General features: G+C 41.9%; 1 protein-coding gene across 2 annotated transcripts in view; it reads left to right on the plus strand.

Annotated features, from left to right (window-relative positions):
* mkxa (mohawk homeobox a) overlaps positions 1–13,106 on the plus strand; it is a 29,034-nt gene extending 15,928 nt beyond the window's left edge. The window contains exons 6-7 of one of the 2 annotated variants that reach the window (XM_020631000.3): positions 11,225–11,258; positions 11,393–13,106. In XM_020631000.3, coding sequence (XP_020486656.2) covers positions 11,225–11,258; positions 11,393–11,600 — 242 coding nt within the window. In that variant the 3' untranslated portion in view covers positions 11,601–13,106. The remainder of the gene's footprint in view (positions 1–11,224; positions 11,259–11,392) is intronic. The other variant, XM_065949049.1, reaches the window with a different exon arrangement.
* The last annotated feature ends 1,663 nt before the right edge of the window (positions 13,107–14,769 follow it).

Genomic DNA, 14,769 nt, shown 5'->3' on the forward strand with positions numbered 1-14,769 from the left:
AATTCCACAGAAATATATTCAAATAGTTTTTGAGATTTTGTTCTAAAATGCTGTGTAGCAGGTTTACTATTGTATGAAATGACAAATTGAAAATGTGAAAAGTTATTAAAGGGACTATTAAAAGAAGCAAAAGGTATCCATGCATAGCTATGAGAAAGATTCTTGGCCGTACAAAGCAGCAAAATGACCTTTAATTCACAGCATGAATGTGACTCATTTGTAAGTCAGGTGCTTTTCAACACCAGTATTTTTCTTAGAAATACGTTAAAAGAAATTAGAAGCGTCTTACCACAGTCACTGAGGGCCTTTCAAATGAGGTCACAACGTGTGCCAGACTGTTATTGAATCCTGGAGAGTTCAGTGGCCCTTTAGAAAGGTCTGGATCCGTCCTCGTTAAATGGAAGAAAAAGTAACCTTAATGTGGAAAAAAAAAGAATGTTTGGATTTCTGGTCTAGAGGTAGAAAGGTTGAAAGATCGGATGTGATAAAAAAAGATTTCTATCAAGGCTGTTTTCATATTTTTGCCTAACAAGATTTAACTGGATTTCCTTTACCATTAATGTGTCTCTTGTTTCCACTCCAAAGAGAAACCCAACAGTGATGATTTATACAGCAGCGTTGTTGAGGGATGGAAGCTGTTGTGTCTGCTTTAAGATGTGGAGTTTGCTGACTGATGAGCAGCGGTGTGAATTACTGTAAACCACAGAGCAGAAGACAATGCTTGACACGAGGCCGCTCAGTGACAATGAGCCACTCCCGGTCAATGATAAATGATCCTCATCATCTGAGGAATCCAGAGATGTGGACAGACTGGCCACGATCTGCTCTTTCCACAGTTTAATAGGAAAAGGGAAGACAGAGAAAGGGAGGAGTGGGTTAGGGATGTTGTTCCAAGACTGCAGCTTTTGCCAAAACTCACTCGGTTCAGGTCGGACTTCAGGAATCAGAGTAGCAGGAACAAAAAGAGGAGAGGTCAGATCCTGAGTGGAGTTTCTCTAGCAGTGGCATGTTGGGAAAGGACAGCATGGTGGCTGTGACTAAGAGACAGAGATTGTGGTTGGAAGAAATGAGACGTGTGTGTTTTCTTGTATTTCCTCTCACAAAGATAGGGAGAAAAGGGAAATCCGCCAGACTGAGGTCAGTTGACTAGACCTCACTTTATTACAGGGCTGCTTTGGGAATCGTAGCCTACTCCGATTGAGGGTTTGTGTTAAAAAACAATCAAACTGATCCCGGGATTAAATTGCACCTGCTTTAAGTTGTGTCTAACCATGTAGATAGTTTTTTTTTTTTTTTTAACTCTGTTAAACAGATGATGAGAGTTTAATTTCTGCTCCTCAGAGCATTTTAAAATTTGATTTTTTTTTTATCAAACTTTTGCACTGAAAAAAAAGCTGTATAACAAAGAGACCTGACAGCTGCTGTCTCTTGTAGAAGACTGTAGCTGAACCAAAAAATCAATACTAACCAACCATATTACACATAGGCCTCATAATGCCATAATTATTTTGAGTAAATAAGGCCAGCAGTTGTGTGTTTTGCTCCTTTAATTGGGTGGAACAAATTCCTGCAGACAAGTTTTTCTGTTATATTCACAGTAGCAAACGTTTCAATATGAAGGCGACCAGGAGACATGGGGTTTAAGTGTAGAACCTGTAGTCAATGGGTATGGAGTTGACTTTTTTCATGGTAGGCATTGTGCCTTAATTATGTAATGTAGCATAATTACACTTGTTCCATAGTGTTCTTTACTTTAACCCAAACATGATCGCTTCGACTGAACTAACCACTAGACCACCGGCGCCCTAATCATAATTATTTTGATAATGTAAGCCAATGATAGTTATTTTTCATACTTGACCACTTTGTTTTTTTTTTTTCTGACTGGATGTTGCATGTTTAGATAGATAGATAGATAGAGCCTTTAATAATCCTTTACAGGAAATTACAGTGCCTCAGCAGCTTCAAGACAGACATAACACCACACATTTCATCAGATAGCTTCCATACTTAAGTTAAAATACAATAAAAAATACTAAAAAAAGTGCAAAGTTATTTTTGTGCATTGTAAAACCTTATAGCAGCTGGTATATCATAAACTTCATCACATTCACTTCACAATTTGAAGTTGTGGGCCACATTGCTGTTTTTGATGTGTGTGTGAAGGCATTGGCGTTGAAATAAGGGCCCTAAATAACACAACATAGTCATGACGTCATTTCTGTCTCTAAAAGATGGTGATGTGTATGAAAGTCTGTGAAGTGTCCTTTGGGTGTGGCTGCTCTGATGGTGGGAACGACGGGGAAGTTGGCAGAGGCGAGGAATAATCCTGGCACTGAGCTGTGGTGCAGCTTCATGCGAATGGAAAGGTGGATAAAAAGATATGTGGGATGTTGGCTGATGCCCACTAAACAGAGTCTGGGTGTGAGGCAAACAGAGAAGACAGCAGCAGACTGAGGCAGTGTTCATCCTGAGGGGACGCGGTAACAGACTGTGTTTATACACTCAACTGCCCGACATAGACGTGGAAGAGTGAAGAATAACGTGCTCTCTCGACCTGATCGTTTTTGAAATCCACAGCACGACAAGGCTCTCACACAATCAGCTCTTCAGATTTCCAGCTGCCATGCCGAGTCAGGGAAACCGAGCCCCGCTCTGCCTCGGTCGGTATAAAACACAAATTGTTTCCATTTTTAAAAAAAACAGAGTTTGTCTCGAACAATAGGCTGCCATTGTGCGTTCCCACGGGATGAAGGAGAGGAGAGGGAGGTTTAATGAGAGAGCAGAGGTGTGACTGAGCGAGGACACAGAACACACACACACACACACACACACACACACAGAAATCCCCAAAGAGTGCGAGAGGGTTGTTCAACCAACCACTGTGAAGAATTGCAACATAATGATGCAGTGAGTGCATTGTAACGTATCATTTGGCCTCCAGGTCCCAAAAAAAAGAAGATATTTTCGAACACATGAAAACACTTAAAAATCTGAATAATGTTTACTTGCGGTTTTTGTTTTTTTTCCTAACGTGTGTGTGTGTGTTTAGTTCACCACAAACTGCAGCGGTTCTTCCCCCCGAGGATAATACTCTGAAAGCTGTGAAGTAATAGTCTCATTCTGGAACAACTGTCATGGCTTGTCCCTTTTTATTACCCCGTGGTGTCAAAGCAGTGATAACAGACTCCTCTGTTCGTCGTTAAAGCGGTGGTGTCATAAAGTCAGCATCTCAGCGATGAGCACGCTCAGGGTTTCCCTAAAGAGGGCATGGATCTTTGGAAAGCTGACTGGAGAATCGAAAGTTTGACTGCTTAAAGTTTTGCGATAAATAGGTTTCAAGACGCTTTCAGTCTTACAAAGAATGTGATGATTTTAAGTCGTTTTTTTTGTTGGCTGTGCAACTTTCAATACACGACCCACTTTCAATGAAGGCCTCCAGAGGAAGTGAGTACAATGTCACATGCAAAATCATTTTTGTTTTTCTAACAACTGTCCTTAGAAACTCTCCTGTTTTACTACTTTCAGTCGCTCCATAATGACATAATCTCTCAAAATAAGCTGCTGGCTTTAGCCGTATAGTTAGCATGGTGCTAATATACTATGTGAAAAAGAAAAAAACCTTGACATGTTTACATACCTTAAAACTTCAATCAACAGCCCAGGCATTTATTGACTTCAGTCTATGAAATGATTCTGCCTTTATTTAGGACAGGCGTCACCACGAGACGGGCTTTCAAATATTTTCAAACAAAACTCGTTCACAGCAAAGACGGGGAAGGCGCTGACATTGCAAATTTACACCAGAAAGAATATGTAACTTGGTTCAAATCTTAGATATCAATAAACAAATTAAACACATCACTTAATTTGATCCTGCTTTGTAAAACGGTATGCAAACTTGCTTCATGGCCTCTACACATACGAGCAATATTCTGTCTTTCTGGGACAGATGTTGTAGTTCATCTTTCTTTTTTGCGTCTTGCTTCTTTTTTCTCCCTTTTTTTGATCCACAATCTATTTCAACACTAAATGCATCGAGGCCTCTAATCGAGAGCTGCCTTCATTTGTCAAAACGTATAGCAACGCTAGGCAAGTACAAGGGACTGGACCTTACATTTGGGTGGGCTTTTATTTTGAAGTTTTACGGTCCACACATAAAAACACACACAGGGATATGACCAAGAGACTGTGTGGTCGAGCTAGTGAGATAGACAAAGAGACTGAGCCTGTGCATAGGTTGCTAGTTTGACTTTCTTAAGGTTGGGGGTGTCAGGTATAGTAAGGGTAGAGCATACTACAGAGCATCCTGTCATCCGGGACCAGCAGAGGTTCAGCTCAGGGAAACCCAGGCCCTGATCCTCTGATGACATCACTCTCCTCTTTTTAAATCTGGTGTGATGATCGTTTCCTTTGTGACCTTCTGTTGTCACGCCAATTCTCCAATTCCTGATCTTTTTTTGGGTCTGTCCGTGACACCCTGGCAGTCGCGCCCTCGCGCACAGACATCAGAAAGACACTCGCACGCTCACCATGACAACGTATTTACTTCTCCGTCGAGACGATCTTCCCATTTTGGCTGATTTTACTGGGGCCCTGATTACTCTGTGTTTACTGGCACTCGTAAACACAACGACAACCTGGCAGCACTTAAGCATCTTGAAAACACTGTTATTATTTCTCCATCTCGCAGGAAGACACAAAGCGGAGTCGTCGCTGCTGGATGTTGGTTATCTGCCCCGACCGCAGCCACACCAGTGTGTCATCTACCGGGCAGACATGGAAACAAAAACTCAGAGAAAGACACAGAGAGGATGGGAGAGACATTTTTGGGCAGCAGACCGGTATCTGTCTGGCTCTGTCACTGTGTGTATGTTCTATTTAATAGTGGAAGAGCTAATTATTCAATATTTTCTCAAGTGATGAAAGTGTTGTCAAGACAAACGGAGAAGGCATTAAATTCGCAGCGTGTGTGATGTCTTTGGCTGGCTGAGTGGAATTGACAGTTTGGTTCTTTGGCCTCAGACTCAGACTTATTCACCACCCGTAGAGACGGAGAGAGAGCGGCAGAAAAAAAATGGCTGGGAGGGGGTAATATAAAAGAAACGTTGGCAGAGAGCGGCGCCGTGCAGTGCCAAGGCATCTCTAACTTCATTTACAGACTCTTTCTGACATTATAAAAAAAAAAAACCCTCGATCATTAAACGAGTATAAAAAAAAGACGAATCTGGTAGCCTCAGAGCGTGACTGATCGCTCTGTGTCGCACCTCATGATCCAGACTGTGGCCTGGTTTGCTGCAAGATCAGAGATGGCATCAGAGGACATTCCCTAAAGCAATCCTCGTCTCCCAACCAAACAAGCTCGGTTAAAAGTTAACCGCACATGCAGTCACGTCTGCAGAAATTAGGCCGCGTCATTACATCCGGTAAGCTTCATGAGACTTATCCGAATGGAGAACAGAACAGTCATATACAATTATACATGTTATTTTGTTATGGTCCAAAAACGTTTAATAAAATCTTATAGGTTAGCCTATGTAGAAGAAGAGACAGCTCTCATATTCAGTTAGTTTAAAGATCTTGTTACTTTTTTAAGACTCACATTTTCTAATGGAGCAATGCCGGCGAGGTCGTCCAGGCAGGCAACTCGAGCTGCGCCGTTGAATCTTGTTCACACTTACACAAAACTACAACAACAACAAAAAACACGACAAAAGTTTTTGTGTGAACATAAACAGCCAGATTTTTCACTCTCTATCCAGAGTCCCTGCTGCTAGCACCCGAGTATTTTTTTCCACAGAAAGTCCGAGTGAGTGGATGTTCTGTCCAGAGCAGAGATCTGACTCAGCTGGTGGTGACAGAGAGTCCTGACTCATCCTCTGATCTTTACCGTCTTCATGATGAATCAAAGGGAGCCACGTGATGACTCCATGATCTGTTCTCATCCTGACCTGAATTTGCAACAGGTCAGCAGTAAGCAGGTTGTCGAGGCTGCAGACCACTTTGGCTCTCATCTGGTGCTTAAGAAATAACTGCTTAGCTAATTTCCGTTCTTTAACTATCAAGTTTGAATGTGTGTGTGTGTGTGTTCTTATTCCTGACAAAGTAAAGTAAAGGTATTTTAGCCCTTGCTCAGTGACATATTGTTTTTAAACATTAGAGACTCCCCCACACTCACCTCCTTCAAGAAATCCCTAAAAACTCACCTCTTCAACACTGCCTATAACCACTAACTGCCACTCCCCCCCCCCTCGCTGTACTGTCCTCGTCGTTCTTTTTTTGTTTTTGTTGTTTCGTCAAAGCGTCTTTGAGTTTTTAGAAAAGCGCTATATAAAATAAAATGCATTATTCTTGGTGAAACTTTAGGCTTTTTAAATTGTTTGATTAACAGATTAATTATATGAGCTTTACCCACTTATTTGTAACTCAAGGCCAACACATTTCATGGTTTTCTGTCGCATTTACATAATCTGGGGAAAGAACTTTTGTCTTCTTACAATGTGGTATCAGCGTGGTACCACGATTAGTCGAGTAGCTCTTTGGAAAAAAGCTAGAAGGTGAACTGTGAGTTGAGAAATCTTTGTTGCAAACGTCCAAATCTGAGTTTGAGAACAAACTTTCAAATTCATATTTTGAACAATAGATATTTGCTGTCCTTCTTTCAGCATAGATTTGTCTTTTCCAAGTTTTTCTCCATAGCTCTAAAGTTGACTTATTAACACATTTTATTAGCACCTGGTTGCTCTGATTGCCAAAACAAGTCCAACATATTACTAAAGGGTTGTGAGCCAAATGATTAAGAAATAAGAAATTTAGAGTTTAATAGTTAACAATAAATGGGCTGGTAGTTGTATTTGTGAATTTAGAAGCAGATTAGCTGTTTCTGCTTTCAGTCTCATTCTAAGCTAAACTAAGCTAAGCTAAACTAAAGGGCTCTATCTATTCTATCTGAATAGTAAATTCATAGACTTGACAGTGGTATCAGTCCTCTCCTTTTAAAAGATAACAAAATGACTATCCTTTAAAGTCGTCCCTGTTTCATTTATTGTGTTTTGTTTTAGGACTTCATTCACTTGTTTTTTTTTTTTTAGTTATGGAAACATTGTAAAGCCTCAGATGTTTTTGGCAGCATGTGACATTTGATGATGTAAGAATTAACACTTATTCTAAGTCCAACTCAAAACCTGAAGCTTTAATGTTGTATCAAATGTGTGTACGTGTGTTTGTGTTTATTTGTCTGCCTAATTCAGCCCAGCCCTCAGTTTGTGCAACAGAGCCCGCCTTGTTTATTGTTGAATGTTGCTAACAACAGCTCCAGATGGTAATGATGAGAGTAGACCTCTTAACAGGTGTAACCTCACTCCCTCACTCATTTGTCCACCCCGGCTTGTTTTCCCTCATTTTCACCGAGCTTTGTTAGAGCTACTCAGACTTTTGGGTCTTTTTTTTTTTAAATGCTCTTCCTCCATGATTTTGAGGTGATGTAAATTGAGCTAATTCTTTTTAGACTTCCAGCATGCCGCCAGAAACCATCCAACTCTTTATCTTTTCCCCTGTGGCGGTCCGTGAAACCCTGCTGTCAGTGAAGCCCAAAGGAAACAGTGAAGTGTGACAGAGTGTTCAGTAGCAAAGTATTAGAGCAAGAAAAAAAAAGGTGGAAAAAAGAAAATTAAAATAATAAAAGACCCTTCGTGATTTATTGCAGATTTATTGAGTCTTTGGCGCAGCTTTTGTTTTCAAAAATCTGACTTTTAGATGTTTTAGGCACAGAGCTTTGGAAATGGAGTTTTTGTATTAAGTGGTGTATTTCCAGATCTTGGGGTCCTGGGGTTCCCGGGTGCAGAGAATGGTGCATGGTCAAAGGGGGAGGGGTCCTCAGGGTGGCCCTATATATCAGCTCTACATCCACACTTTCTCTACCTGCCAGAGACCTTTAGAAAACACTGTTTTGTATGTTTCTGAACATCAGAGCATCTGGACAGTGGCTGCCTCACACATACTGGAAACGCTTAACGCTGTGGATGGAAAGACTTGCACACACTGTACTTCACAGCCCACAGAAAGTCCACAAAACACAAAGAGACACTTTCTTCTGTTTTTGTTGATGTGGCTGGTACTGACCTTCGTGCTGCTGCCACCAACAGATCTATACGCCTAGCACCGCAGCAGTAAAACTAACCTAATATATTTTGGGGGGGACATAAAACACTCTTAAAAACAGTGTAATTTTCCTGTAATTACACAGCTGTGATCATGGAGAATGGTGCATATTTTTAATCAGGGACAATCTGCTTTCAAACACTTGCAAAAATAAAGAGAGTAGATCGGGAAGAGGGCTAAAGTAGAGAATAGGAAAAGAAGACGAGGAAGAGATTGATATTATCAAGGGTTTTGAAACTGTGGAAGAAGAAAGAGGACAGGTTGAAACTTGATTAAAACATGGACAGGAAACATTTGTGTTGGCCGGGCTGCACGAAAATGGTCGTTCTCGAGTGCCTGGATCGGGAGGTGTCAAAGCAAATTCCTGCAGCAGAGACAGAACAAGCAGAGGACAGAAGCCCGGGGACCGAATGAATATCAATAAAGAGAGAAAAGGGCCTCACTGATAAAGCATGATAAAAGCCGAGGGAAAGATCGGACAACAGGGAGTTGTGGTCAGACAAGAACGTGTGGATTTAGTCTCAACGCTTTGACGCACTAAAACCTAAGATCTCATTCTGCGGTTTGTACGTCTGGGTTATCATGTCCTCATCCCCCTCTCACACGTGCACACACATTCCAGGAGAAAATTGTGCAGAGTGAAGTCTGTCTCTCTCTGTGGAATATACCCATTAGAAAACAAATGGAAAACTACAGGAAATTTCATAATCAGGCCACTATTAGCCCGAGGCCTTGAAATCTCGGCACGGGTCATACTAAAGGGGAACGTTTTTGGAAAACAACAGAGGAACAAAGCAATACATTGGGGATAATTAGGTGCTTATGGCAGCTTGGACACTGGATCCAGGTCTTTGGAAACTCCAAGGAGGGTTTAGGCGAGGTTAGAGGTGACAAAGCAGAACGGTAAAAACCTTTTGTGTGCTTTCTCCGACGCCCGCAGGCGTTTGGCTCTCCGCCTCTGTGGCTGTCTGCGACGATGCTAAACCCAAAACACAGTGTCCTCGTGCAACCTTTTTCCAGTCCCTTCTAACTATCATAGGATTAAAATTCAAGTGAAAATGACGGGTGCAGATTTTCATTTGCAGCAGGGAACCGTCACTAACGCCTGTCGCCGGGTGTGTTGCGGCGACGGTGGCGTAGGGAAGGCCTCGTTAAAATGGCAGCTCAGGTTTTCACATTTGCTTTACTGGAAAATGTGGCATGGAGAAGTGTGCAGGGGACAATTTGTTCCTGGGTGCTGTGTTTGTGGTTTGACAGCTGCAAGTTTGAAGAAACAACCTTAATGCAAGAAAATGGGAACGATATGTTGTAGAGGGCCGGGTTAAGACAAACTATCTGGTACCCTCAAACTGGCTTAGAAAAGATAGACAACAAAGGCAGTGGTTTATAGTGTGAGGATTTAAAGGTTGCATATTCTCCTCCTTTTCAAAATGTTTGAATAAGTCTCAGAGCTCCCCAAATCATGTCTGTGAAGGTTCTTGCCAAAAATCCACTCTGATCCTGTATTTGATCATGTCTATAAACCCCTCTATTTCAGCCCTGCTCAGAACAGGCTGTTTCTGTGTCTGTACCTTTAAATATGTAAATGAGCTGAGTCTGACCACGCCCCCTCTCTGGAAGCGCTCAGGTGGCTCTGGCTTTTCTCGCTCCATGTCCTATTGTTTACGGTGAGAAGGCAGATTCAGAGGAAAGAACAAACACCTAGCTGTGGGAGTGTCACCCACCTGGGGGAGGGGTTACTGCCCTTTGTGATGTCATGAAGGGAAAATCTCCAAACGGCCTGTTTGAGCACACATTTTCTGAAAAGTGGAGCAGGGAAAAGATGGAGAGAATGGACTTTTCTCATCATTGGGGGGTTTGTAGACAGAATAGAGACACATAAGTTACTGTGAGTGAAAGTAAGAGAGAGAGAGAGAGAGTGAGTGGTCGAGGGAATGACACTAAGAAAAACGAGTATGAATGAGACGTTAGTGAAGTCAGTTTGCCCAGGAGTTAACTGATGTTTGATTGTTTGATTTGAACTATCTATCATATTATAAAATGTTGGTATCATACCGCTCTAGTGCATTGTTACTTCTTAGTCAGTTTTGAATCTTTTTTTTGTAATGACTGATAAAAATCAAATGTGCGGGCGGGTTGAGTTGCCCTTTCTCTGCTTGAGCCCCTCCCCCTTTTAAATTCTTCTTCACATCCCTGCTACTAAATATACTTTTCAAGAGAATTTGCTTCTCTTTTGAAGATTCATAAGTCAACCAATCATCTACACCTGAACTCCTTAAAGGCTCAGAAGGCCTTAGCTGTTTGTTTGGTCAACTTAAGCGAGCCCCCGGAGGCTGCACAGCTAGAAAATCCAGACGCTCTGCTCTCTTTTAATGCCTCATGAACCGCCAAGCCTGTGTCATCACATCCACTGCCAGGCGAGGCCTATACCTCAATCTGGACCCAAGACTCGAGACAGGTTCAGCGCTAATACGCCGACGTGCACATGGTCTTTCTCTGAAGTAAACACACTGTTTGCCCTGAAGAGAAGTTTTGGTTTCATCGTTTAATGACTTTGCTATTCCCTGCTAATGTTTTACATATGAGATAGAGATTGCTCCCATTTCCCCAGAATCAAAAGCGAGCATCCATCTTCTCTCCCTGACTCACTTTGCTGCCCTCTGATTTCCCCCCTCAAATCTTTTTACGCTCAATCATTCAGTCTGATTTCCTCAGACAAGTCAATTACACTGGCCCGGGCCCATTTGTTTTTTGATCAAAATATTACAGAATGGAGTTTATGAGTCATAAGAAACGTCTTTCAACTCAATCCTATTAGTCACCTTGTTTCTTGACGGCTTCTTGCAAAAAAAAACAACGTCTTTCTGGTCCAGCGTCTGAGTGAAGAGAGAAAACAGAGCAACACATGTTTGCATACCAGGACAGTGTGTGTGCAAGACCTAACACAATACCTTACACACACATATTTCCTGAGCCCTTTGTGTTCAGTTAGGTTTCAATAAACTCTCATTGATCCTGGAGAGTTCTGCAAAAATTCACCTTTTCTTTCCTCTTGTGCTTTCAGAAACCACAGAGCATGGATCAAGTAAATGTGACAAGTAAGTCGACCTTCTCCTTCCAGATGACGTCCTGTGTTTCTTTCATTACAAGCCGAACTTGACCTCTAACTTATCCCTCTCTCTCTGTTTTGTTCTTTCCTCCCCGTGTTCGCACGTTTATCGCTGATCATCAGCAGCAGCGGTGGCGTCGTCGTCGCGCAGAAGGAGAGGGTGAAGGGCAAAGACGAGACGTACTGGAGGGAGATCAACGCCGCTATGGCCTTGACCAACTTGGCGCAGGGGAAGGACAGCGCCTCCGGAACAACCAGCTGCATCATCCAGAAGTCCTCCCATATAGCAGAGATTAAGACTGTCAAAGTGCCGCTGGTGCAGAAATATTAGCCCCCTTGACGTCACTCTCCCTTCTCTCTATGGAAAACCAGCAAACGTTCCTGCTCCAGCGAAACTCGCCGGAGTCCAAATAAACTCCCCCGCTTCAGAGAAAGAGAGGAGAACTGTTGTTTAAGGAGGAAGTGAGAACAGAAAGAGAACTCTTATTCTTTTTGTCGTCTGATGAAGTGCAAACAGAGGCCTTGACCATCGTTATTTTTTGCTGGCTTGATTTGACAGACAAGCGTTGACGGTGCAGTATTTCCTAAAAAAAGACACTTTTGTAATGTTAACTTATTTTTGTGATTCTTTTTTTTATTTCCTCTTTTTTATTCTACAAAATGTGTATTTTGCCAAAGTGCCTTTCTTATTTGTTAGATGAACAACTCTGACTGTGGTCGATGCAAATGATGTGCCTCCTCGACTAAGTTTAGAGTCACAGCCGTGAAAACATCCTGTGCCTTCATGAAGGAATGAGCTCACTATTACAGCCCGTTGATGAAGTGAAACAGCATGCACACACTCACAGAACACACACCCAGCCGTGTTTCCCTGAAGACATTGTGCTTGTTTTGACTGGAGTCTTCACTTTTTGACTGTAAACAGAACATTGTTTTTGTCTCGGCCGGCCTCGCTCTGAGCTGCAGCTGAAAAGCAGCCAGCGTGCTCCACCTTGTCCACATCTCGGCCTTGGATTTCATCAACCAGCGAAGGATTTCTTTCTTATCAGTGTTTTTTTTAATGGCTGAAACGTGCACAAGCGCTCAGCTGGACCCCGATGAAGTCACATACTGGAACCCACGTAGATGTAAATACGTGCTTTAAGGTTCAGCTCAGTATCTCTTCAGATGGAAGAATTCCATGACCTAAAAGGGATGTTTTTGCTTTGCGTTATCAGTTGTTTTTTTGTTTTTTTTACTCATTTGTTGCCTTCTCACATGTTTGTGCTCAGAGTGAACGAGAGAAGGAACGCCACCATCAGCTCCGCATGCCGTTTGATCCTCAGCCCTCTCAGCTGTTTAGCATTACATTCAAATTACTGTTTACAAGAAGCCAGAGGAGAGACTTAAACGTCTGATTTTCTCCCCCCCCCTTACTCTTCTTTTGTTTCTTGGTTTGCCTTCAAAAATACATTCCAGTATTATCTATGTGTCGGCCAAGCAAGTGTTCAGAGTATTTGTTACTGTCAGTGTGTATATGTGTGATCGTTTTCTTTTTAATCAGAACTTTTGTACTTGCTTTCACTCAACCGTGCAGCATTAAGAGTTCCTCTCGTCATCTGATGGAAAGAATCTCTGACGCAGAAAGTACTTGTGCACATGTTAGAAACGTTTGCAGCAAAGGAAGCCGAGTTCACAAAGCGGGAGAAAAAGAAGACAAACTTGTGGGAGAAACTGAAGTTGGCGCTCTTGTGCTGACTTCTAAATGTTATGTATATCTTCAAGGTACTGTTTATGTGTGTCAACATGTACACTCCTTTATAAGTTGTGTAGTTTGTTTCTTTTTTTTTTTTTTTTTCCTGACAACCCAGACTGTTCTTCTGGTCAAAGACTTTGAAGGAGCTGCACAAACACAGACTCTTTGACCCTTTTATGTGTCTTGAATGTGCAAACAGCTTTTTAAAAGCTGCACTTAATTCTTATTTTTTTTCTACCAGAAAACACAGCCTCCATTGAGACGTTTTGTTCAAAGTGAAGTTAAAGAGATGAAGGACAAGCCTATATTATTCCTCTTAGCGTGCCTATGGATGTAAAATGAAATCAATCGCACTAGCCAATCCCCAGGCACTATTTGCTTATGCAGCGGGGGTTTTTGGGCTCCCACATGTGTTTTTTATACACCTGATCCAGGCAGGGTAGCTGCAGGGTAGTGCCGGGCCGGCTGCCTTGTGTTTCTAATCGCACCTCTGAACCTCTGGACCACTCGAGACCTTCACACCTCACACGATACCTGCTCGCTGGAAGGAGAAGAAGAAGGAGCAAGTGGCGGCGGCTTTTGTTGATCCTACCTGCAGACACTCCCCGACAATGACACAACGAGTACGAACAAAGAAGTTTTCCGCAGACTTTGGTACTGTACACGTCTTTCACCATGCTGACAAATGGAAAGTCATGGTTTGTATTAAAGCCTATAAATTATTATTATGGACTTTGTAAAGACAAAGAAAGTTTGTTTTTTTATTGTTAAGTTATATAAATTGAGATTTTTTCTTTTTGTCTGTTTTGATAGAGACTGGATTTTCAATCCAATGACCAAATGCATATCTCTTTGTTGCTCTCATGTAAAATTTCTTTTATAAAAACAGATGTTTGGTGGTCAAAGCAATGAATAAACCTCTGATGAAATGAAAGGATTCTTCTTTTATTCATTTCTCATTATTTAATTTTACAAGCTTTTACTGGTTCAACGTTGGCATTTTATCCTCTGACAAATAATATTAGAACACAAACTGGTTGAAAACATCACAACTTGGCCTTACTCCGACAGCTTAAACTGCCTTGTGAAAAGCATGACAAGCTTTTAGGTGATTCAAGGCTTATCTGACGGGGGGGGGGGGGGTTCTTTACTATTTAAAGAGGACATAGTATACCCCTTTTCCACCTTTTCAAACAGTCAATGTCTGGCTACCATTCAGTGCAGGGCGACAAGATATATACAAAAATACTAATTCTCAAAAATCCTTAATGAATACAAACTCTGCAGAGCATCACACAAAATGACAATCAATCAGAGTCATCCTCTTAATTCAATGATGTCATTAACCTGTGTGCTCTCTTTGTTCACTCACAAACAGGGAGTGAGTGTGTTCATCGTTTCAAAGGGAAGACACATCACAAATGCACAGACACAAATGTTGCCCCGTTTGAGCTCTGAAAGTTTCTCTTTGTTGCTGTCACCAGGCTGAAATCTTAATTCTAACCATCGGCCACATCTTGACACGGAGCACAATACAGAGGATGTTTGTTTGGGGCACACAAGGCGGGGTGGTTTTTTAAGAGCTAAACAAACTAATCATGACAAACCATAGGAAGAGCTGAATGTATACAGCAGTGATCTGCATCAACCACATCCCACACATTAGTGGTTTGGGCCCCAGCGTCTCCTCTCTGCTGTGTATTTTTGCTACCTTAAGAAGGATGTTGAAAGTTTTGCTTTATTTGTTTGACCCGGGATCAGATTC

Source organism: Labrus bergylta, chromosome 20, assembly GCF_963930695.1.
Source record: "Labrus bergylta chromosome 20, fLabBer1.1, whole genome shotgun sequence".
Lineage (NCBI taxonomy): Eukaryota > Metazoa > Chordata > Actinopteri > Labriformes > Labridae > Labrus > Labrus bergylta.